The sequence below is a fragment of the Saccopteryx leptura genome, chromosome 2 (assembly GCF_036850995.1).
Source record: "Saccopteryx leptura isolate mSacLep1 chromosome 2, mSacLep1_pri_phased_curated, whole genome shotgun sequence".
In the NCBI taxonomy this organism is placed as follows: domain Eukaryota; kingdom Metazoa; phylum Chordata; class Mammalia; order Chiroptera; family Emballonuridae; genus Saccopteryx; species Saccopteryx leptura.
The window spans coordinates 216,805,270-216,827,743 of record NC_089504.1 but is presented as its reverse complement, the minus strand read 5'-3'; the positions used below and the strand labels follow the sequence as shown (position 1 = coordinate 216,827,743).

Here is a 22,474-nt window from a genome sequence, read left to right as displayed (position 1 = left end):
AAGCTGGCGACCTCAGGGTTTCAAACCTGGGTCCTCCATGTCCAGTCTGACACTCTATCCACTATGCCACAGTGTGGTCAGGCTAATTTTACTCTTTTTTGACAGCAGAGCCCAAATTATTGATTTGAGGGTTTTCCTCTTCTTTTTTTTTTTTATAAGATATTTATTTATTTATTTATTTGTTTATTTGTTTGTTTGTTTATTTATTTATTTATTTATTTATTTATTTTACAGAAGGCAGAGAAAGAGAGAGAGAGAGATGAGGGGAAAGATCAGGAAGCATCCACTCCCAAATGTACCTTGACCAAGCAAGCCCAGTATTTTGAACCTGTGACCTCAGCTTCTAGGTCAAAGCTTTATCCACTGTGCCACCACAGGTCAGGCCTTTTCCTCTCTTCTAATGTAAGCATTGATTGCCATAATTTTCTTCTTGATTCTGCACAGTTAAATTTAATATGTTGTATTAAATATGTTTCATTTTTATTCAGTCCAACTTTTTTTTTATTTCCTTGAGACTTCCTCTTTGAGCCATGGATTATTTGGAAGTGTGTTGCTTAGTTCCAATTCTTGGGAGATTTTCCTATTAGCTTTGTTATCAGTATATAGTTTGACTACACTGTAGTCAAGGAACACACTTTGGATAATCTCAATTCTGTTTAGTGTTGAGAAGTGTTTTATGGTCTGTAATGCCATTTATCTTAGTATGTGATCCATGAACATTTGAAAAGCATGAGTACTATGCTGTGGTTGGGTGGTATGGTCTATGAATGTTGATTCAATCCAGTTGGTTGGTGATAGTGCTGAGTTCTTCTATATCCTTGCTTGTTTTATTCCTAGCCACAGATTGGCTGAGATCTTTCACTGAAGGCCAGAGTACCCACCAGTCTTCTCCATGCAGACACCCTCTCTCGACCCTTGAAACAGTTTCCCCCCTAACCCTTCCACATCAAAGGGATGCCACAACCACCTGTTCTTGCTAGCACTAGGATATTGGTTCGCTAACCCTGCTTCAGAACTGTAACTTTCTCCAATGACCCAGTTTTCTGTGCCATCAATTTCCTGCTGTGGCCTCATCAAATGATATATAACCCAAAGGGTTACTGCCATTACCCAGGGCACCTACCACAGAAATTCCCACTGAAAAGGATCTCTCAGAGTGATTTAGTCTCTAAAAAAAAAAGCCTAACAGATTTCCATCTCCACTTAGAACGCAGAAAGCTGCAAAGACTAACACTCCCACACTAACAACAAGTCAGATGATCCTCAAAACCCTCAGATGAGCCACAAAGGAACACAGTGAACTGAATTCCAAAAAGAAACAAGCCCCTCTAAGGAGAGAGATGGAGAGATGGAGAAAGAGAGGGAGAGAGAGACAGTTTCATCTCTGACAGAGCACAAAACAAAGAGGTAGCCACTTTGCAGATAGATAGATAAGAAAGATTAAGCTAAATTTTAAGAAATTCTTAAAGACTGTTAGTATGAGAATTGGGAAAAGCTGCTGATCCCATAAATAAGGGGAGTTTGCACCCATTTTCAAGTTCTCTGCAATGGGCCTCCACCAACTACTTCCAAGAAAGATTGGGAACAGGGCAGAGACCTGAGAGAGCCCTGGGCGACACAGATGGGCATGAAGTGATCGGCAGCTCCTGGGCTGGAACAAGCTCCACATGCTTCCTGGACTCTTACAAGCAAAAGACTGAGACTATTTAAGGAGGAGGCATAAGCAAAGACCCAGTGGTTCTCATGAAAGAGAAACAGCATGGAGAGCCCCCCTCTGTGGGACAGACAAGCAGGGACAGCTAATAGCTGAGGGGACCCAGGAACCCTAAGAAGAACCCTCCAGCTTGCCAGCCCCCACTTTCATGAGGCCGCTTCAGCCTGTACCTGGAGGGATCTGAAGTCTGTGGCACTGAGATAACCATGGCAACAATCAACCCAAACCAGCCAGCGCCTGACCAGATGGTCCAGCCCCCGCGCTAGGCCTGCAGAAGACTAGAGGCACTGATTTCTGTGTCTCTGTCTACAGATTCTGTCTACATGTCCCATTGGTTACTGAGAAACAGCATGGGTGTCTCCAGCTATCACTGTGGTTTGTTTATTTCGATGGTTCTTTCAGGTTTTTCTTCATGTATTTTGAAGTTCTGTTGTCAGGCTGTACACTTTTAGGACTGTGATGTCTTCTTTATGACTTGATCCCTTCATGTTTATGAATGTCCCTCTTTATCCCTGGTAGTAGGGATCATCATTTGGCTTTCTGAAATGGTCACTAGAGATAACTGTCTGACTTCCTACCCATCTGACATCTGACATACAGCAGCTGACTCCCTGGGCTGGTTACTGGAGATAATAGGTTGGTTTCCTAGGTAACTTGTTGTAGCCTGTGGGTCAGAGTCTTATTTTTATATATAGTCTGGCCATTGTCCATTTGAATATTCAGTCTCTCAACATTCATCATCAAGGTTGCCTCATGGTCCTAATATGGCCACTACAGATCCAGCCATTGTGACCACAGTCCAGGCAGAAAGAAGATAAGCAGAAGGGCAAAGAGCATGCCTCCCAGGTGAGTCTCTTCATAGGACTCTTGTAATGAGGCTCCCCTAGACACATTTGTTTACATCTCTCTAGGTATGATTTCTATTGGACAAAATAATGTCCCGCTTCTGTTAAAGAGAAAAGGGAGAATGGATACTGGATGGGCAACTGGCAGCCTCTTTCACACCTTCAGATTGGAAAAGTGGAAGAATAAATCTACAAGGGAAAACTCCACATTTATGCAAAATACATCACTATCATTTTGAATATATTCTTCAATATGAAATATTTGCTTTATGACAATTACTTTAATAAAGAACTAGTTGATCAGAAACCTTTTTAGTCAAGGTTATATTCATAAAATGTCCTCTCCGGTGCCTTCCCAACCCCCTTCTCTATATCCCTCCATCTCCAGGGCACTGAGGCAGAGATGAAAGAGCAGTCTGAATATACTGATAGGAACACAAATTGAAAACTGCTCAACTGAAACAAATTAGTGCAAAGAGAGTCAATACAGGGAATTGGTCACTTGGCAAATTACTAGCTCTTCAGAGAATTGGCTTTTAGTGATTTCAGGAGAGCAGGGCGTGAGTTTAAGCAAAAGCTCATTGGAAGGGTGGGCCCTCCACCAAGCTCACAGAGGTCCCCAGGGCTGGAGCATTGACTTCAACACATGGTAATCACTCCCTTTGAAGTGGATATGTTTTGTCCTCTGGAAAGGAAGAAATGGAACAAACTGAAAAATCACTGAATTCAAGAGAGACTACTGTCTGAAGACATGCATAGGAATAGGAGCTCTGCACATTTGAAACCCAGCGTGCTTTCTAGACAGGGCCAGAGGCAGCCAGGAACAGAAGGCGCATGCTCAGGGGAGGGAAGGGTGAGGACAGGGCTTCTGAGCCCTCCCAGCAGCTCTCCAGGGCAGGCCTCTTTCCATCCCCAGCATCTAAAGTGCTTAGGAAATGAGAGCGACTATTATGCGATTTCCTTTTCTGACAAAGGCTCCAAATAGGCACACACATGTGCACACACATGCATGCATATATACGTGTATGCTTGCCCCACTTGCCTTTTCTTCCCTGGGGTTTGCAGTTTTCTCAGTTGGTGGGAGTGGGTTAGGAGATACTTTGTGTCTTTACTCTGCCTGCTGTGCTCTGCAAGGACCCTTGCCCAGCAGCCCCATCTACACAGCTTGTCCCCGGTGAAGAGCCATTCCCTGCCTGACCGGCTGAACACATGCATGGACCTCTGCCACCAAGTTCCCCATTGAAAATTCTTCCATCAGAAATTCATCTCTTTCCATAAGTGTCCATTATGAAAATGCAAAACGAGAACGGCAGACGCTGCCAGCGAAGCCTTGGAGTCCTTGTGGGAGAGGGAGATTGACAACCCCAGGAAAGAAGGCAAGTTTGCCTGGTCCTGCTCTGATTGCAGAGTCAGAAGCAAGAATAGTTAGAAAAAGAATAAGACATTGTTGGATCAGAAGCTTTCAAACAGTGGGAAAAAAACTGTTAATACATTACTGACAATGTAATGAGAGTTAGTCCTCTGATCACGTCTAACCACCACAGACAGGCAAGTCTTCAGTTCCAGAGGAAGCAATACAAGTGTCATGCCAGACCGTGTTTCTCCACTGCCCTTGAGGTGAGTCAATGGAGACTGCTGACTAGAGTGAGAAGGGGGCCCACACGGAGGTCACTTGAGTGACGATAGCCCCCACAGCACCAGCCACAGGCTATTCCGAGGCTCCTATGTTGTTTCCTCACTTTCTGGATTAAGATTTTCTATTTCCTTTTTTTCTCTCCTGTTTTAGACTTGTATACTTACCCTATTTCTAGCCTTTTTACTGGTCCCAGTCACATTCTCAACCGTATTCTTAGATATTAACACAGTAAAGTAACTGACTCTGCCCTCTGGAGAAACGCAAATATCTATGGATGTTTCACCTTCGTTTGTGCATTATTGTTGCCCAGCATTTGTGGTCTGCGCTTGCATTTTCATGGCCCAAGTTAAATTCTTTTACCATTGTTATTACTTTACGCAGTCAATACTTGTCTATATTCACCCACATTTTCCAATCCCTTTGTCCACCACCCCTTCTGCATCTCAGCTTTCTTCCTCTGGCTGTAAGAATGTCCCTTTAGTGGTAAACTCCCTTGGCTATTGCTTGTTGGAAAATGTATTTATTTCATCCTAGTTTAGGAAAGATAATTTAGCCAAGGTTACCAGTTCTTGCTGGCAGTTATATTTTCCCCCAGCACTTTGATTTTTCTACTGCCTTCCATCTGCCTTCATTGCTATTGAAGTGTCAGCTGGTAGTCCATAGTTGTCACATGAGTCACCTAACATTTCTCTCTGCACGCTTGTAAAATTTTGATTTTTGTCTTCCAACAGTAAATGGTTCAAGTGGGAAAGCCATGAACAGGGGAATAAGAAAGAGATCGAGCAACAGAAAAAATTTAAGATGAGCTTAAATATAAAATGAACTTAAATTTTCACTTCTGAAGATGAGCAGGAGCAGAAAAGATGAAGACAGAGAGAGTAAGGGGAGAGACAGCATGGCAGAGGGGCAGTATGCAGTGAATCATGCATCACTTCTGCAAACGTTCCTCTGACCTGTGGCTTGGTGAGCTGCTTTGGGGCTGAGAAGTGAACATGAGAACAGCAGAGGTTGCTATGAGGATGACATCTGTTAATATTTGTAAAACATTTAGAGTAAGACCTGACACACAACAAGTTTTTATATTGTTTATTTTCTATTGATTTTTTTATATATAGAGAAAAATATTTATTTGTTTTTCCACTTATTTATGCATTCATTGATTGTTTCTTCCATGTGCCTGACGGGGGATTGAACCTGTATCTTTGGCATATTGGTAAAACGCTCTAATCAACTGAGCTACCCAGCCAGGGCCTATATGTTTTTATTAAATAAGCATTTTCCTGCTTCACCATCCTTGGAACAATGCCTCATGGGCCAATATGACTGCTGGAGCATCAGCCATATGACTGCATTCTAGGAAGGATAGGACACATTTCCTCTAATGTTTGAGAAACACTGTCTTAAGGCTGAGCAACAATGTGCCCAGAAACATTAGGATTCCATTACTGAGGAGAAACATCCATTTTCCTACATGCTGTTGTACATTCATCTTACTAAATAATGCCATCTCTTTTTAACGATCAATTCCTGTTAACAGGATTTTGCCACCTGAGCCATTTGTCCTCTCCCCCAGGGAGATTATGCCAGAGAAACCAGCACCAAATGTGTTCATCCACATCCATGAGCTGCCACAGGCTCTGCAGGCTGACCCATCCCACCTGCCTCAGCTCAGAGACTGGTGCTGACTTTAGGGGAAGCAGAAGAAACACTTCCAGAGTGCCAGCCATGTGGAACATGCGCACCTGGCAGAACAGGCTCTGTGCTCAGCCTGGCCCGAAGGCTGTCCTCCCTCCACATCTAAGTGCAAACCTGGCTCAGTGTGATCAAGCAATCACTCATCAGCAGAAACCACCACGGTTTGCTCCTGTAACAAATGTCCTCAGTTTTATCAGATTGCAGCCCTGAAAAAGGAGAAATAGCAAAGCAGTGGAGTGAGGAAAAGTGGAGAGGGGGGTGGGTAAGATACTCAACTGATTCAAAGGTGAGGAGGCACCGTAAATAGAGATATACCTAAATATAAGGTGACCAATCGTCCTCCTTTAGGGAGGACAGTCCTTCTTTTGTAAGTTCCGTACTCCCTAGAAAAGTGTCCTCCTACATGTCCTTCTTTTTGATATTGAAAGACTAATCTGTAAATGTCTGTATTCGATCGATGCAGAGTCAATCTATTGCATGTGATGTGACGTATTTGTATCTGAGTATTTTTTTTCTTACAATTATTATTAAAAATTAATAGGCATGTAAGCATAATCACAATATAAAATATTACAAATGTTTTTATTATGCATTTATCATATTATAATGTATTATTGTTGCAATATTGTTTTTTTCTATTTATTTTTGTCCTTTTCATTGTAAAAAAGTTGGTCACCTTACTAAATATAATGGAGCAAGGATTAAGGAAAGGATTTGAGGAACTATACCAAGAAAGTGTTCATCAAAAGAATGCTGATGTTACCTGACCAGGCGGTGGTGCAGTGGATAAAGTGTCGGACTAGGATGTAGAGGACCCAGGTTTGAGACTCCGAGGTCGCCAGCTTGAGCGCGGGCTCATCTGGTTTGAGCAAAGCTCACCAGTTTGGACCCAAGGTCGCTGGCTCAAGCAGGGATTCACTCGGTCTGCTGTACCCCACGGTCAAGCTCCTATGAGAAAGCAATCATTGAACAACTAAGGAGACTAAGAAGCAGCAACGAAGAATTGATGTTTCTCATCTCTCTCCCTTCCTGTCTGTCTGTCCCTATCTGTTCCTCTCTCTGACTCTCTCTCTGCCACCAAAAAGAAAGAAAGAAAGAAAGAAAGAAAGAAAGAAAGAAAGAAAGAAAGAAAGAAAGAAAGAAAGAAAGAAAGAAAGAAAGAAAGAAAAGAAAGCTGATGTTGCAATTGTGATACCAAGAGCCTTTGAGGCAAAGAGCATTACTAGGCCTGACCTGTGGTGGTGCAGTGGATAAAGCGTTGGCCTGGAACACTGAGGTCGCAGGTTGAAAACCCTGGGCTTGCCTGGTCAAGACACACATGGGAGTTGATGCTTCCTGCTCCTCCCCCTTCTCTGTTTGTCTCTCTCTCCTCTCTAAAATGAATAAATAAAATCTTTAAAAAAACTATTTTAGGCCTGACCTGTGGTGGCGCTGGTTCGAAACCCTGTGTCTGGTCAAGGCACATATGGGAGTTGATGCTTCCTGCTCCTCCCCCCCATTCTCTCTCTTCTCTAAAATGAATTTTAAAAAAAACTTTTAAAAAATGTTAATGTATTTTAAAAAAGAACATTGATGGGGACACTGAGTGTCTAGTAGTAAAGGAATAATTTCTTAGGGCCTGACCAGACGGTGGCGCAGTGGATAGAGTATCTGACTGGGATGCGGAAGGACCGAGGTTCGAGACCTCGAGGTCGCCAGCTTGAGCGTGGGCTCATCTGGTTTGAGCAAAAGCTCAGCAGCTTGGACCCAAGGTCTCTGGCTCGAGCAAGGGGTTACTCGGTCTACTGAAGACCCGCGGTCAGGACACATATGGGAGGGCAATCAATGAACAACTAAGGTGTCGCAACAAAAAACTGATAATTGATGCTTCTCATCTCTCTCCGTTCCTGTCTGTCTGTCCCAATCTATCCCTCTCTCTGACTCTCTCTGTAAAAAAAAAAAAATTCTTAGAAACAATAGAGAAACTGTGACCCTCTGCATTGGCTGGCCAAGGCAGTGGTGGGGGCCGTGTGTGAGGGGCTGCTGGGTGCTTCCTGCCTCACAGTCTTCCCAGGAGCCTCCCACATAACTCTGAGTGCCTGCTACTTGTGGGGGACTGCACAGGTTCAGGGACATAAACACAAAGGAAACAATGCCTCATTGCAGGGGTTCCCAAACTATGGCCCGGGGGCCGCATGTGGTCCCGAGGCCAATTATCCGGCCCCTGGTACACTTCCAGAAGGGGCACCTCTTTCATTGGTGGTCAGTGAGAGGAGCATAGTTCCCATTGAAATACTGGTCAGTTTGTTGATTTAAATTTACTTGTTCTTTATTTTAAATATTGTATTTGTTCCCGTTTTGTTTTATTACTTTAAAATAAGATATGTGCAGTGTGCATAGGGATTTGTTCATAGTTTTTTTTTATAGTCTGGCCCTCCAATGGTCTGAGGGACAGTGAACTGGCCCCCTGTGTAAAAAGTTTGGGGACCCCTGCCTTATTACAAGGAGACCACAATCAAGCATGGGAAGGGCTGGACTTGGGAGGCAGACAAACCGGTTCAACCTGTAGCTCCAGCACCTGCAGCCCAGTGCACAAGCCAGAGAGCCCCAGGTTCCTGATCTGCTAAGTGTGATAACAACTGTTGTGAAAATTCAGCAATATGGACTGTGGAAACTCCTTCCATGGTGGTAGGCAGGTCAGCAGTACTCAGGAACTATTGCTTTCCTTCTTATCTCAATGGAAACAGTCCTCAAAATCACTCTCCCCAAAATCTGAAGATCTCAGAGAGAAGACTTGTAAAGCCAGAAGCCAAGGCCACTATCAAAGCAGCCTTCTGGCCCATGCAGGTTCGCATTGGATTCAGACAGTCGGTAAAGAAACAACGGAGCCAAGAACTGATGGGCCTTCATCTTTAATCCTAGCTTGCACCCGGCGGGCAAGTAAAAACACACACTGGGCTCCAAAACCCAATCACATTCAGTGCTCACAAAGCCACTGATTTATCCGAGTTTCCTAGAATCAAAGGTTTCTAGCTCACCAGCCTTATTCTTCTCAGTTCCCCATCTCCTTTCTTATCCCAGATACAAACTCTACACAAACTGGCATCTCACTCAGCACTCTGCCATCTTGGCTGCTTCTCCCGGCCTCCTCCACGTGGCCTCCTTCTGCTCTCTGCTCTGCTCTCTCCTCTAATCATCCCAGGAACCAAGAGCGCAAGCTCCCGCTCCGACCCCATTTTATAGTGTAGAAATCCAAACCCTTAATCCAATATACATAATAGGGAAGTCTCTAATACAAAGTCACTTCTCTGAGGCATGATTGGATTGTACCACCCATCAAAAAAGGGTGGGAAAAGCTTAATCCCAAAACCAAGCCCCAGGCTACAAGGATTCTCAACACACATTAATATCACCTGGGCAACGGCCTCCACGTGGGCAGTGCCACTTTAACAAAGTGAGCATAATACATTTTATCTGCCCAACAAGACTGTATCCAAAGAGTTCCCTCTCACAACTAATTACTCTGGCCCACTGTGGTCCTCCTGCTGAGAACCACAGTGCCCACGAATAAATAGGTGTACCCTGTGCCAGTCAGAGGAACAAGCCAAATTTGCCCAACATTAAGTGAAACTTATGGAGTTCCAAAAAATGTAAACTTGAAGTTCTAATCCCAGAGCATTCCTTCACTCATTCATTCATGCTGTGACTGAACTCACACTTGTGAAGACACACATAAGCATCCAGCAAGCATGACAGACACAAGAATGGTCATAACAGCTCAGATGCAGTGGCCCAAAGCTCAAAATAACACAACAACGTGGGTGGCTCTCTGTTGGTCAAATAAGTTTGTAAATATGATATATATGTTTGCTCGCTTGTGACTTATATTGGGTGTGGGGGACAGGCTATAGGCAGGCCAGGTCGTTGTAGCCTGGGGTTTGGTTTTGGGACTAAGCTTTTCCCCACACCCTTGACTGTATGATCTGGGTGGTGCACTCTCATGAGGAATCCAATTATGCCTTGGATAAGTGACTTTGTATCGGGGACTTCCTTGTTTGTATATTGGATTAAGGGATTTTGGTTTTCTACACTATAAAGTGGGACGGACCAGGAGCTGGCTCACTCAGTTCCTGCTATCACGATTGCAGGGGCTTCCCTGATCCCTTGCCCTTCATGGGAAAAGCTGGTTTTCTGCTTTTCCCTTGTCTTCTTTTGTGGTTTGCCTGTGTTGTTGAGACACCAATAAATAGGATGGCCCACCATCCTCCGACTCCGCCATTTCTTTATCGTCTGCCCGAATCCAACGGGAATCTGCATGTGAATGGCCACGATGGCGGCTCCTGGCCTTACACTCTCACACCGTGACATAAAGTGGAAAGGCCAGACACAAAGAAAACATACTAATTCCATGCACATCAAGTGCAAAAACAGGCAAAGCCAATAAATATATAGTGTTAGAGATCAGGGCTGTGGTCCTGGGGAGTGGAGGGAATGGGCACAAGGAGTCTAGAAGGAAAGGGACTTCCTAGCTCTGCTGACCCTGATTTGGCAACACAGTGGTCAGGACTATGAGAAATCAAGTTGAGGTGCCTGCTCACAAAGGCATATGCTGTACACTAGTGCTGTGTACACACTGGCTGACAGACAGTCTCCCCAACTGGCTGACAGACAATCTCACCAACAGAGTGGTAAACTTATTTTTAGGTTAACAAATAAAAATAGAAAGAGTTGCCTGACCAGGCGGTGGTGCAGTGGATAGAGCATCGGACTGGGATGCGGAGGACCCAGGTTCAAGACCCCAAGGTCACTAGCTTGAGTACAGGCTCATCTGGTTTGAGCAAAGTTCACCAGCTTGGACCCAAGGTCACTGGCTTGAGCAAGGGGTTACTCAGTCTGCTGTAGCCCCCCGGTCAAGGCACATATGAGAAAGCAATCAATGAACAACTAAGGTGTCGCAACGAAAAACTAATGATTGATGCTTCTCATCTCTTTTTGTTCCTGTCTGTCTGTCCCCATCTATTCCTTTCTCTGATTCTCTCTCTGTCTCTGTTAAAAAAAAAAAAAAGAAAAGAAAGAGTTGGTGGGCAGGATTTGATGGGCACAGGTTGTCAGTTCTGTGTTAGAAGCCAAGAGCACTTTGCCCAGCGTGCAGTGCCTGAGTCCCAGCACAGGCACCCTGACCAGCACCTGAAGAGGCAGTGTTATAAAATAATGTACTTTAATCCGCGGGTTACATAGAGACACCAAGGGAGGTTACAAAAGAAATTTTAGGAAGAGCTTTATTAATTAGCCGGCTAGCTACACAGGGCACAATCCCAAATCATGTAGCCAAGAATACAGCTCTGAGGCTGGTTATATAGACATGATCACATACTGATTGGGGGGGGGGGGGGGAGCATGGAGCATGGTACAGAAGTCATTTACTGATAAGCTTACAACATTTATCTATAGGATCTATTAAAAGGAAAAACATTCCTACACATCAAGACCACAAGATAACACAGTAGTGATAAATGTTTTACATACCCAACAAAGACATTCCCAAATCTTCTAGGGTCTACTACCTATCCCTGTCGCCACAATAGTGGGAAATATTTAGTTTAGGATAAGGAGATAAGCTAAATGAAATTACCTTTGCTAAAAGTGTTGGGGCTAGCTTATTAGGAAACCTAATAATCTAGCCCCCACTTGCTTAGTTTCCAAGTTTTATATATATAAAGAATTTCAAAAGGAACAATTATTAGAAAGCATACAGAATGTTACAGAATGCAGGCTTTTCAAGCAAGGGGAGTTGGCTCCTGATCGCTTTGTCTACAGCAGTGGTAGTCAACCTGGTCCCTACCGCCCACTAGTGGGTGTTCCAGCTTTCATGGTAGGTGGTAGTGGAGCAATCAAAGTATAAATAAAAAGATAGCTTTAACTATAGTAAGTTGTTTTATAAAGATTTATTCTGCCAAACAGCGAAAATCTGACATAAAGTACTTGGTAAGTAATTATTATTATATGCTTTAACTTGCTGTAACTCTGTGTTATAAATTTTATAAAGTGTAAAGCCAGAAGTCAAGGCCAGGGCCACTATCACAGCCGCCTGGCCCATGCAGGTTCGCATTGGATTCAGACAGTCGGTAAAGAAACCATGGAGCCAAAAACTGGTGGGCCATAACCTTTAATCCTACCTTGCACCCGGCGGGCAAGTAAAAATACACACTGGGCTCCAAAACCCAGTCACACTCAGTGCTCACAAAGCCACTGACTTATCCGAGTTTCCTAGAATCAAAGGTTTCTAGCTCACCAACCTTATTCTCCTCAGTTCCCCATCTCCTTCCTTATCCCAGATACAAACTCTACACAGACTGGCATCTCACTCAGTACTCCACCATCTTGGCTGCTTCTCCTGGCCTACTCCACGTGGCCTCCTTCTGCTCTCTGCTCTGCTCTCTGCTCTCTCATGCTAACCTCAGGAACCAAAAGCGCCAAGCTCCGGCTTTGTCCCCATTTTATAGTGTAGAAATCCAAACCCTTAATCCAATATACATAATAGGGAAGTCCTAATACAAAGTCACTTCTCTGAGGCATGATTGGATTGTACCACCCCACACCAAAAAGGGTGGGAAAGGCTTAATCCCAAAACCAAGCCCCAGGCTACAACGATCCCCAACACACATTAATATCAACTGGGCGACGGCCTCTTTAACAAAGTGAGCATAATACATTTTATCTGCCCAACATAAAGTAAAGTGACTTCTCTACCTTATAAATCACCATTACTGCAGAACTGGTGGGCAGTTAGAAAATTTTACAACTAACAAAGATACAAAAGTGGACGGTAGGTATAAAAAGGTTGACTACCCCTAGTCTAGAGGTATGTCACTCTCAGAACTCCAGGAAGGGAGGAAGAGTTAGGATCAGTGTAGGAATTTTTAATTAAGATACGTAAACGTATTTTCATAGATGTGGGCTTATGTGGCAGATATGGATACAAATCATATGGGGCAGAATAAGCTCTGAAACAGACGCAGAATAACCAGTTCTTTAAGGGGCTCTCTCCTCCATTTCAGACTGCCACACAGTCTAAATAAATAACATGATGTCCGGAGCTCTGCACCACCACCCTCCCCACCCCTTTTCAGGTTATCCGCATTCCCCCCACCCTGGCTCAGCAGTTAGAACTGTTTTAAAGTACGTTACTTTAATTGCGGGTTACATAGAGACACCAAGGCAGGATACACAAGAAATTTTAGGAGGAGATTTATTAATAAGCCAGCTACATATGACTTACACAGTGTATAGCTAACCCAAATTGTGCAGCCTTGATTATAGTCCTGAGGTTGGTTATATAGACATGATCACATACTAGTTGGGGGGAAAAGGAGGAGGAGCATGATATAAAAGTCATTTACTGATAAGCTTACAACATTTATAGCAGGGGTTGGGAAACTTTTTGGCTGAGATAGCCATGAACGCCACATATTTTAAAATGTAATTCCATGAGAGCCATACAACGACCTGTGTACATTACGCATTATCCAATAAAAATTTGGTGGTGTCCCGAGGACAGCTGTGATTGGCTCCAGCCACCCACAACCATGAACATGAGCGGTAGGAAATGAATGGATGTTTCATGAGAATGTTTTATATTTTTAATGTTATTATTTTTTTCATTAAAGATTTGTCTGCGAGCCAGATGCAGCCATCAAAAGAGCCACATCTGGCTCGTGAGCCATAGGTTCCCGACCTCTGATCTATAGGATCTATTAAAAGGAAAAACATTCCTACACATTAAGACTACAAGATAACACAGTAGTGATAAAATGTTTTACATACCTGACATAGTAGATACAGTAAATGTTGTTTTACATTTCAACACAGTAGCCATAAATGTCGTTTTACATATCAAAGACATTTCCAAATCTTCCAGGTTTTCACTTATCTTTGTTGCCACAACAGTGGGAAATGAAATGTTTTAGCTTAGGATAAGGAGATAAGCTAAATGAAATTACCTTTGCTAAAAGTGTTGGGGCTAGCTTATTAGGCTAGTCCCTGCTTGTTTAGTTTACAAGTTTTATACAGATAAAGAATTTCAAAAGGGATAATTATAAGAAAGCATATAAAATGTTAAAGAATGCAGGGTTTTCAAGCAAGGGGAGTGGGCTCATGATTGCTTTGTCTAGAAGTGTATGTCACTCTCAGGACTCTGGGAAGGGAGGAAGAGTTAGGATCAGTGTAGGAATTTTTAATTAAGATACGTAAACATTGTCTCCTAAAGGTTCTTAGGAAGGAGAAGAGGAAGTTTTCAGATAAGATTTACCTTCTTTGCTGTCTAGCAAGTGGCCTCAGTCCTTCCAGAGAACTATAGTTAAATTATGATTAGTTACTAACTTTTGCCCCTTGAATCTCTCTCTTTAGGGTTCTTTTCTCTTCAGAAAGGAGAGGGGAGGGGGCCTGACTCTTCCTTTTATAATACTAATGTTGCCTGACCAGGCAGTGGCGCAGGGGATAGAGTGTCAGACTGGGATGCAGAGGAACCAGGTTCGAGACCCTGAGGTCGCCAGCTTGAGCATGGGTTCATCTGGTTTGAGCAAAAGCTCACCAGCTTGGACCCAAGGTCGCTGGCTAGAGCAACGGGTTACTCGGTCTGCTGAAGGCCTGCGGTCAAGGCACATATGAGAAAGCAATTAATGAACAACTAAGGTCTCGCAACGAAATACTGACGATTGATGCTTCTCATCTCTATCCATTCCTGTCTGTCTATCCCTCTCTCTGACTCTCTCTGTCCCTGTAAAAAAATAAAATAAATATATAAAATAAAATACTAATGTTAACAATTTTTGCAATTCTATGGCACCTTATCACAGAACATGGAAGTACAAGCAGAAGCTAGACACACGTGTGTACACACACACACACCCCACACGCACACACAGCTGAAGCCCATTAGTGACGGATGGAATGGTTGATCCCAGGAAGTGGGAGTACAGAGGGTCAGAGAGTGGCCCAAAAGGGAACAAACAATGGGGTCAGCTATTTCCAACTCCCAGGAGGACTTAGAAAATTTCAAGGAAGGCACTTCAAAGTGTGGGGTCCCTAAGGAGGGTTGCTAAAGCTTTTTTATTTTATTTTTTGCTAAACCTGTCGACCTACCCCTGAGGCGTGGTGTCCTGCTTGCCCTGGTCCAAGCGTGGTACTGGGGAGGCATTGTAAGGAGTGGAAGGAAAGTTTCCGAGAAGGGCAACACTCTACATCTTGTCCGTGATGGCGAACCTTTTTCTAAAAACCGCTCACTTTTGCAGTGCTGGTCAACCTGGTCCCTCCCGCCTACTAGTGGGTGTTCCAGCTTGCATGGTGGGTGTAGCAGAGCAACCAAACGGCGCTGCAATTGGCCCACCATGAAAGCTGGAACACCCACTAGTGGACGGGAGGGACCAGGTTGGCCAGCACTGCAAAAGTGGGCAGCTTTTTTTTTTTTTTTAATATTTTATTTATTTATTTTTTTCACAGAGACAGAGAGTCAGAGAGAGGGACATATAGGGACAGACAGCCAGGAACAAAGAGAGATGAGAAGCATCAATCATCAGTTTTTCGTTGCAACACCTTAGTTGTTCATTGATTGCTTTCTCATATGTGCCTTGACCATGGGCCTTCAGCAGACCAAGTAACCCCTTGCTCAAGCCAGAGACCTTGGGTCCAAGTTGATGAGCTTTGCTCAAGCCAGATGAGCCAGTGCTCAAACTGGCAACCTCAAGGTCTTGAACCTGGGTCCTCCTCATCCCAGGTCGACGCTCTATCCACTGCACCACCGACCAGTCAGGCAAAAAGTGGGCAGCTTTTATAAAAAGGTTCGCCATCACAGATTCTTGCTAGAATGATGGTATATGATACCTGTCAGTGCCCACCCAGCGCACCTTGGATCTCTCCATCCTACTGTGTGTACATGAACCCCCACCCCAAAATGCAAACAACCACACAAAGGCAAGAAAGGGAGCTGTGGGTCCCACCCCATCTCACCTTCCCATGGACTTCCCTCCTGAGATCCTCTCCTCTCTCCTACTCTGCCAGTTCATTTCTGCTAAAGCACAGACAGCCCAGGTATTGCCCACATTTAAAAAAGGTGTTCCCACCAACTTCCTCTTCCTGTTCCAGAATCTACCCCAGGCTCCCACACTACACCAAGCTGCTGGGTCCCCAGTCTCCTTCCACAGAGACTGTCCCTCAGTCTGCCTTTCTTAGTGGCATGATGCCTTTGAAGGGTAAGTAACAACAGACTGCCCCGCTGTTTAGGTACTGTATGTTGGCAGAAGTTCCATAATAGAGACAAGCTCATGTTGGGGTACGTGGTGTCTGCATGCTTGTAAAGCCAGTAGCCGTGGTCACCATCACAGTCGCCTAGCCTGTGCAGGTTCGCATTAGATTCAGACAGTAATGAAACAACGGAGCCAAGAACTGGTGGGCCATTAGCTTTAATCCTAGCTTGCACCCAGTGGGCAAGTAAAAACACACACTGGACTCCAAAACCCACTCATTCAGTGCTCACAAAGCTACTGACTTATCTGAGTTTACTAGAATCAAAGGTTTCTAGCTCACCAGCCTTATTCACCTCTGTTCCCCATCTCCTTCTCTCTGTACAAACTGGTTTCTCCTTCAGTGTTCTGCCATCTTGGCTGCTTCTCCTCTCCTCCACGTGGCCTTTCTCTGCTCTCCTCTTTGCTCTCCTCCTAGAACGTAATCCCTCTTCCCTGGAACAACGTGATCTCTCTTCCTTTTAAAACCTTTTGGTGCAAAAGCCCTCCCCCAACGCACATTATTATAATCACGCCCATCCCAAGCAAGGGCAACTAATATTATCACCTGGACGACAGGCTTCCACGTGGACAGCACCATCTTTAACAAAATGAGCATAATATATTTTATCTGCCCAATAATGCTTGATTACTGGGAGGCTGACCTTGATCTCTAGGCTAGGGTAGAGCCTGTAGGTTTTCTTATTATAAAGGCATGGTTTTCCCTTTGTAACTATTAAATATTTTCGAGGAGGTACTTTGAAACTGTGTAGATATCCTGTTGCTCCCCAAACAGGGCCTTGCCAGCAACAATTATTACTGTGGCATTTGAGTTTTGTATTTCACGCCTTCCTTTTACATTAATTGGGATTCTTCTGTGAGGAAGAGCCATCCCTTCTCCATTTTACTTACTCGTTCAATGATTTATTTACAGCAGGCTGAATTCGCAGATGTTTATGTTATGCTATGGGTTATCATCCAGCTCTATTCCTGCCTTCTTTATACAAGTACTTCATCTTTTTTAAGCACGTCTTTGTTTTCTGGTTCCACAAAATGTTCCAGGTTCATCTTGTGTTCTTCTTGACCCAGTCCTGGAATCAACTATTTTTTCAAAGACCCCTGGTTTCTTTTTTTTTTTTTTTTAAGATTTTATTTATTCATTTGAGAGAAAGAGAGAGACAGAGAGAAAGAAGGGAGGAGGAGCAGGAAGCATCAACTCCCATATGTACCTAGACTGGTGAGCCCAGGGCTTTGAACCAGCAACCTCAGCATTTCCAGGTTGACACTTTATCCACTGCGCCACCACAGGTCAGGCGACCCCTGGTTTCTTAAGCAGGCAGACTGGGGAGATAGTGTGGGTTCAGTTCCAGACACTGCAATAAAGAGAATCTCACAATAAAGCAAGAATCACAATGAAAGGAGCTATGTATGATCTTGTTGTTGGTGGAGGGTTTTGCCTTCTATCTGTAAAAAACATTGAAAAAGATTTTTTTTAAATTTTAATACAACATCTGTGAAATAAAATGAGGTATGCCTGCAAAGACGGTCTACTTCCTTGGCTATTGTTATGCTCAGTTGGTTCCTATGTGTGGCCACACTGGCTCATACCTCTGGTGCCTGTGGGTGAGTAGCAGAGGCTGGGGCATTCATGCATTGTTCCTGATCTTGGTGGGAATGCCTTAGTCCAGCGGTTCTCAACCTGTGGGTCATGCCGGGGTCGCGACCCACAGGTTGAGAACCACTGCCTTAGTCTCTTCATCAAGTGAGATACTGACTTTAGCACCAGGATATAGATTTTATCAGGTCAAGAATGTATCCCTCAGATGATTGCAAACAATGTGAATGTACTTAACACCACTGAGCTATACACTTAAAAATGGCTAAAAATAGCCTGACCAGGCAGTGGCTCAGTGGGTAGAGCATCGGACCGAGATGCAGAGGACCCAGGTTCGAAACCCCAAGGTTGCCATCTTAAGCGCGATTTCACCAGCTTGAGCACAGGGTTGCTGGCTTGAGCATGGGATCATAGATATGACCCCATGGTCACTGGTATGAAGCCCAAGGTCATTGGCTTGAGCCCAAGGTCGCTGGATTAAGCAAGGGGTCATTTGCTCTGGTACAGCCCCCCAGTCAAGGCACATATGAGAAAGCAATCAATGGACAATTAAGGAGCCACAACAAAGAATTGGTGCTTCTTCTCATCTCTCTCCCTTTCTGACTGTCCCTATCTGTCCCTCTCTCTGTCTCCCTGTCTCTGTCACAAAAAAAAGGCTAAAATGGGCCCCTGGCCAGGTGGCTCAGTGGATAAAGCGTCATCTTGGAGTGCTGAGGTCGCAGGTTCAATCCCTGGTCAAGACACATATGAGAAGCAAACAATGAGTGTACAACTAAATGGAACAACTAGTGGAACAAGTTGATGCTTCTCTCTTCCTTTCTCCCCTCCCTCCCTTCCTCCATCCCTCTCTCTCTCTCTCCTCTCTCTCAAATCAATGGGGGGGGTTTTAATGGCTAAAACAGTAAATTTTATATTTTACAATATTTTTTGAAAAACAAAATATCCCTTATTTCCCGTTTTCTTTGGTATTTTTTATCATGGATATTGAATTTTGTAAAGAAAGACTGGTATCTAGAGATAACTATGAATTTTTTCATTAAATGCTTTACTGTATACTAAAACATTTCCCAATATGGAGCAAACCTCATATTTTAGGATAAATCCATTCAGTCATGGTGTACTATTTTGTAACTTGGTATTGGATTCAGCTGCTGATATTTAGTATGCTGACAGTGATATTCATGAGTGACTGGTATACATGCTTCTTCTGGGCACTGTCTTTACCTGGTGTAAGCATCTATACTTGTTGTAAGGTTGGTGGATAATGGGGGAGAGTCATGTAGGAACCCAGGTCCACGTACTTTGGCTAGGACCGCGCACAACCAAGCGCCAAAAGAAACTTTCTAGGGCCCTGGCCAGTTGGCTCAGTGGTAGAGCGTCGGCCTGGCGTGCAGGGGTCCCGGGTTCGATTCCCGGCCAGGGCACACAGGAGAAGTGCCCATCTGCTTCTCCACCCCTCCCCTTCTCCTTCCTCTCTGTCTCTCTCTTCCCCTCCCTCAGCCGAGGCTCCATTGGAGCAAAGATGGCCCGGGCGCTGGGGATGGCTCCTTGGCCTCTGCCCCAGGCACTAGAGTGGCTCTGGTCTCGACAGAACGACGCCCCAGAGGGGCAAAGCATCGCCCCTGGTGGGCAGAGCGTCGCCCCTGGTGGGCGTGCCAGGTGGATCCCGGTCAGGCGCATGCGGGAGTCTGTCTGACTGTCTCTCCCCATTTCCAACTTCGGAAAAATACAAAAAAAAAAAGAAAAAGAAAAGAAACTTCCTAGGAGTCCTTGGGAAAAAAGCGACTGTCAGCCAGTGAGATTTCGCTACGTCATATTACCCCGACTTCCCTAGAAGACCCCTTTAAATTTGCCCACGCAGTCTCTCCATGTGCGATTTTCCTGACCTCCATCTCCCAGGCCAGTGAATCTCATCTGAGAAACGCTCTGTACTGAATAAAGCCTTTGCTATTCCACACCTTGTGGCTCTGGCCCCCTTCCTTCCTTCTCGGCGGGGAAAAATACCTTACACTTGTCTCATGGAGGAACCCGGAAGCTTTCCATCCTTTCCAACACCAGCAACACTCTATGGCGTTGGGACTACCTGCTCTTTGAAGTTGGATAGAACTCCCCCTGAACACGTGGCTCTGGAGTTTCTGGGGTAGTTCCTCGATGACTTTCTCCATCAGAGTGTACTGATCTTTAACATATTGTCCCCATTTAACCACAGGTTTTGAGTGGCTTTCCAACAAGCACCTTCCATCTGTGGTGGTGGCTTTCAGGACTTTTTTAATATATTTAACTTTGTTCAAGTTCAAAGCAGGTTTCACCCCAGGGATCAGCAACAGAGGGACTTTGACCATGACTGGATCTGGTAGGTTGACCAGGGCTCGGGCAGCATGCAGAGGGCCTGCTATCTCTGCTCCTGGAGTAATATTAAGAAAGCTGGAGAACTGAGGCAAATAATTACATGATCTTAAGTCAAGGACAATGTCTGCTTTGTTTGCTTTGTGGAACAAGCCACTTCAGCCAAAAAGTATGAAGCAGGATGTCTGTGATATCCTAAAAGCCACTCTTCACTGTCTTTCATCAGAATATTTTGTAAAAGGAAGAGATAGAGATACCCTGAGCCCAGGTGACTTATGACAGATGTCCCATCCTTTTGATTTCTCTGGCTAATGGTCATATGAGCCGTCACCTCCAAGGACGCTGACCTCAGAGAGGCCCAGGCCCTGATATGCAGACTACAGGAACTCTATTTCCTCAGTCATAGTTCCTGCCTATCTTGACCTGCTAGTGCTCCTTAGCAGACTTTTCTCTCCACATATTTTCCCTCTCCTCCAGCCAGCAAAAAACAGCCCAGAGGAGCCATGGAAACAGCTTTATTATTCTGGTTCTTTCATGTCTTTGTCATGAAATTGGAACCAGTGAAACATAATACCCAAAGTAGGGCTTGTAGTTTTCTGCTTCAAAAGGGGGCAAATCCCACTATGTATCGTGCAATGCCCCTTTGCTTTCATTTCACAGATAAAAAGCCAGGCTTGGGGTGGGGGGTGGGACTAAATGGCTTTTGATGTGGAGATCAGGCTTCCCAGGGGTTCGCTTCCCACCAGCCTCTGATCCCCATCCCATGTCAGGTGTTCCTGTCCTCAGTCCTACACAGTCTCCCCTTCCTAAACAGACCATTTTAAAGGTGGAGAGAATGGAGAGAAACCTTTCTGAATACAATACAGTATCCAGAGACCATAAACAAAAAGATAAATTTGACTATGAAAAAGTCTGCATTAAAAAGAAATATTTAAAAAGCCATGAGTTGGCCCTGACCGGTTGGCTCAGCAGTTGAGTGTCAGCCCAGCCTATGGAAGTCACAGGTTCAGTTCCCACACAGGAGAAGTAACCACCTACTTCTCCACCCCTTCTCCTTTGCTCTTTCTCTCTCTCTTCCCCTCCTGCAGCCATGGCTCAGTTTGAGCAAGTTGGTCCCAGACAGTGAGGATGGCTCCATGACTTCACCTCAGGTGCTAAAAATAGCTTGGTTGCCAAGCAACAGAGCAGCAGCCCCAGATGGGCAAAGCATCACCTGGTAGGGGGCTTGCCAGGTAGATCCTGGTCAGGGTGCATGCATGAGTCTGTCTCTGCCTCCCCACCTCTCACTTAATAAAGAAAAAAAAGAAAGAAAAGCCAAGTGTTGCCTTGGCAGGATAGCTCAGTTGGTTAGAGCATCTTCCCAAAGTGCAGAGGTTGCTGGTTCAATCCCTGGTCAGGGCACATACAGGAAAAGCTTGATCTCCTGTATCTCTCCCTCTCTCTTCCTCCCTCCCTCTCTTGCTAAAATCAATTCATAAAAATTTTGAAAAGCAGCCCTGGCCGGTTGGCTCAGCGGTAGAGCGTCGGCCTGGCGTGCAGAAGTCTCGGGTTCGATTCCCGGCCAGGGCACACAGGAGAAGCGCCCATCTGCTTCTCCACCCCTCCCCCTCTCCTTCTTCTTTGTCTCTCTCTTCCCCTCCCTCAGCCGAGGCTCCATTGGAGCAAAGATGGCCTGGGCACTGGGGATGGCTCCTTGGCCTCTGCCCCAGGCGCTGGAGTGGCTCTGGTCGCGGCAGAGCGACGCCCCGGAGGGGCAGAGCATTGTCCCCTGGTGGGTAGAGCATCGCCCCCTGGTGGGCGTGCCAGGTGGATCCCGGTCGGGCGCATGCAGGAGTCTGTCTGACTGTCTCTCCCCGTTTCCAGCTTCAGAAAAATACAAAAATACAAAAAAAAAAATTTTTTTTTGAAAAGCAAACAACCCCTGACCTGTGGTGGCACAGTGGATAAAGCATCAACCTGGAACGTGAGGTCACCAGTACAAAACCCCAGGCTTCCCTGGTCAAAGTACATATGGGAGTTGATGCTTCCTGTTCCTTCCCCCACCCCACCCCCAATCTCTCTCTCTCTCTCTCTCCTCATTAAAAAAAATAGCCAAGGGTCAAACTGGAAAGAAAATTTGCAAATCATATAGCAGATGAAGAGCTAGAAAGACCACCCTGCTGCCCCAAAACACACAGAAGCAACTGGGCAAAAGAGACTCCACAGATGTCCTGGCTCACTCATCACAAGATAAATGTAAATTCAAACTGCAACAAGAACTCTACTTCAGACCACAGGAGACAAAGATTAGGAATCACCCTCCTGACAAAAACCAACTGAAAACCTAGCAACACAGATCACAAGTCCCTAAAGAAGGTAGATACACCC

General features: G+C 44.9%; 1 protein-coding gene across 2 annotated transcripts in view; it reads right to left on the bottom strand.

Annotated features, from left to right (window-relative positions):
- Positions 1-22,474, bottom strand: part of WDR4 (WD repeat domain 4) — a 58,711-nt gene that overhangs the window by 12,819 nt on the left and 23,418 nt on the right. Inside the window, exon 11 of one of the 2 annotated variants that reach the window (XM_066370110.1) lies at positions 17,485-17,610. The exons of the other annotated variant lie outside the window; for it this stretch is intronic. Coding sequence (XP_066226207.1) covers positions 17,537-17,610 — 74 coding nt within the window. The 3' untranslated portion in view covers positions 17,485-17,536. Of the gene's footprint in view, positions 1-17,484; positions 17,611-22,474 lie in introns of those variants that run through there. 2 annotated transcript variants of the gene reach the window in all.